The 1,731-nt window shown below is 50.8% G+C and overlaps 1 protein-coding gene across 2 annotated transcripts in view; it reads left to right on the top strand.

Moving 5' to 3' along the window:
* Positions 1-1,731, top strand: part of Slit1 (slit homolog 1 (Drosophila)) — a 148,537-nt gene that overhangs the window by 18,153 nt on the left and 128,653 nt on the right. For both annotated transcript variants that reach the window (XM_013017794.1, XM_013017795.1), the window contains exon 2: positions 763-834. In XM_013017794.1, coding sequence (XP_012873248.1) covers positions 763-834 — 72 coding nt within the window. The remainder of the gene's footprint in view (positions 1-762; positions 835-1,731) is intronic.

The raw sequence follows: 1,731 nt of genomic DNA, 5'->3' as shown, positions 1-1,731 counted from the left end.
GTGTGTGTGTGTGTGTGTGTGTGTGTGTGTGTGTGTAAGGGTGGTCATGGAATACAGGCTGTTATATCACCCATCACGAATGCTTTCCTTGTCAACACGAGCAGATCTGGAGCATTTCCAATGGCTATACAGTGTGTATTCAGTGTCATGGATGTGCAGAATTCAACTAAGCAATGTTTTGCTGATGAATACCTTTCATCTTTATAATCAATGCTGATGCCTTTTAAAAGCAGTGTGTAACATGAATTGATCTCCTTAGTGGATGAGACTATCTGGACTATCATGTCTCTCAGCACAGGCCGAAGGAGCCTGCCCTTCTCTCCCCTTCCCTTCCTTCCTTTTCCCTCACAACCCCTCCCCTTCTCTCCCCTCCCCTCATCACCTTCATGGCCTACCCTGCTATTCCCTGCTCAGACATGGACAGCTCACAGGAGCCAGAGCCATCAACCATGTCATTGTGGAGTCTCTAAGGAGGTCTTTGCAAGGCATCCATGTTCTTTATGTTCATGTGCTCATTGGGGATTTCCAGTTCTTGCCTATGATTATCCCTCCACCCACACATTCTTCCCAGCATTCTCAGCCATGGCCTACACTTGCTGTGCCCCACTAGTAAGATGTCAGCTTTGATCCAGACTCGGGGCCTGGGCTGGCCTGGCCTATAGCCCCACTGGTTAGGTACTAGCTTGGCCTAGGTGGAGAGGATTCAGGAGCTGGGGCTATGGTGATCCTCTAACTTCTTCTTTTTCTCCCTTTCCCCACCAGGGAACTCAATGGCAACAACATCACTCGGATCCACAAGAACGACTTTGCTGGGCTCAAGCAGCTTCGGGTGCTGTGAGTATGGGGTTGCTGCTTCATTATGTGGCTTTCCTCACACCTTCACCCTTGGCACAGCTCTGGGTAGGAATTGGGGGAGGGTGGTAGGCTGGCCTGGATCCTCACTGTGGGGTCAGTCTTGGGGCCTTGACGGGGTGGGGGGATGTGGAGTTCTGATCCCAACCAGCTTCTGTCTCTCACCTAATGGAAGAAGTGAGCTATGGCAAAGGGTCTGAGCTGGCAAATTGGGCAGCCTTGCCCATTCATTCGATGTCTCCTGGGGATGAAGGAGACCAGGTGGCAGTGCGGAATCTTGTTTTTTTTTTTTCCTTTTCTTCTTTTTTGCACTTTGCTAGACAAGTGCCTTGCCACTGAACTACATCCCAGCCCTGGATCTTTAGGTGTCCATTTAGTCAGTCTGGCGTCCATGGCATTTGCCACAGAGTTCTGAGCAGCAGGCCTGTTTTTCTCACAGCTCTGGAGGCTGGACTCCCAGAGGGAGGTTGCATTCTCATTGGGCACCTCTGGCTTGCAGATGGCTACCTCCCTGTGGGTGGCCATATGAGGGTGTTTTGGACATTAGGGTCTAATATATGAAGAGTGGGTGTGGAGTATGAGTCAGTCCACAACAGTCCCCAGAATTCTTAGGAACTCATGCCTCAGAGGGATTCCCATAGAGACTGAAGCCCCATTTTGGTAGAGAGGACAGTTAAAGACCTGTCTAGCTCCATTCAGGAGTGAGAGGTGGCAGACACAGGCTTTGGGCTGGGTTGTTTGCCAGCTTTAAGGGGCATCCACAGCACTTGTCTTGCCAGATAGGTCAGGCTGAGTTGCTCTGGGAGGACCTTCCTTCCTTCCTTCCTTCCTTCCTTCCTTCCTTCCTTCCTTCCTTCCTTCCTTCCTTCCTTCCTTCCT

This window comes from Dipodomys ordii, unplaced genomic scaffold (assembly GCF_000151885.1).
Source record: "Dipodomys ordii isolate 6190 unplaced genomic scaffold, Dord_2.0 Scaffold36, whole genome shotgun sequence".
Taxonomy (NCBI): Eukaryota; Metazoa; Chordata; class Mammalia; order Rodentia; family Heteromyidae; genus Dipodomys; species Dipodomys ordii.
Note: the sequence above shows the minus strand (reverse complement) of the source record. Positions and strands in the feature narration are given on the sequence as shown.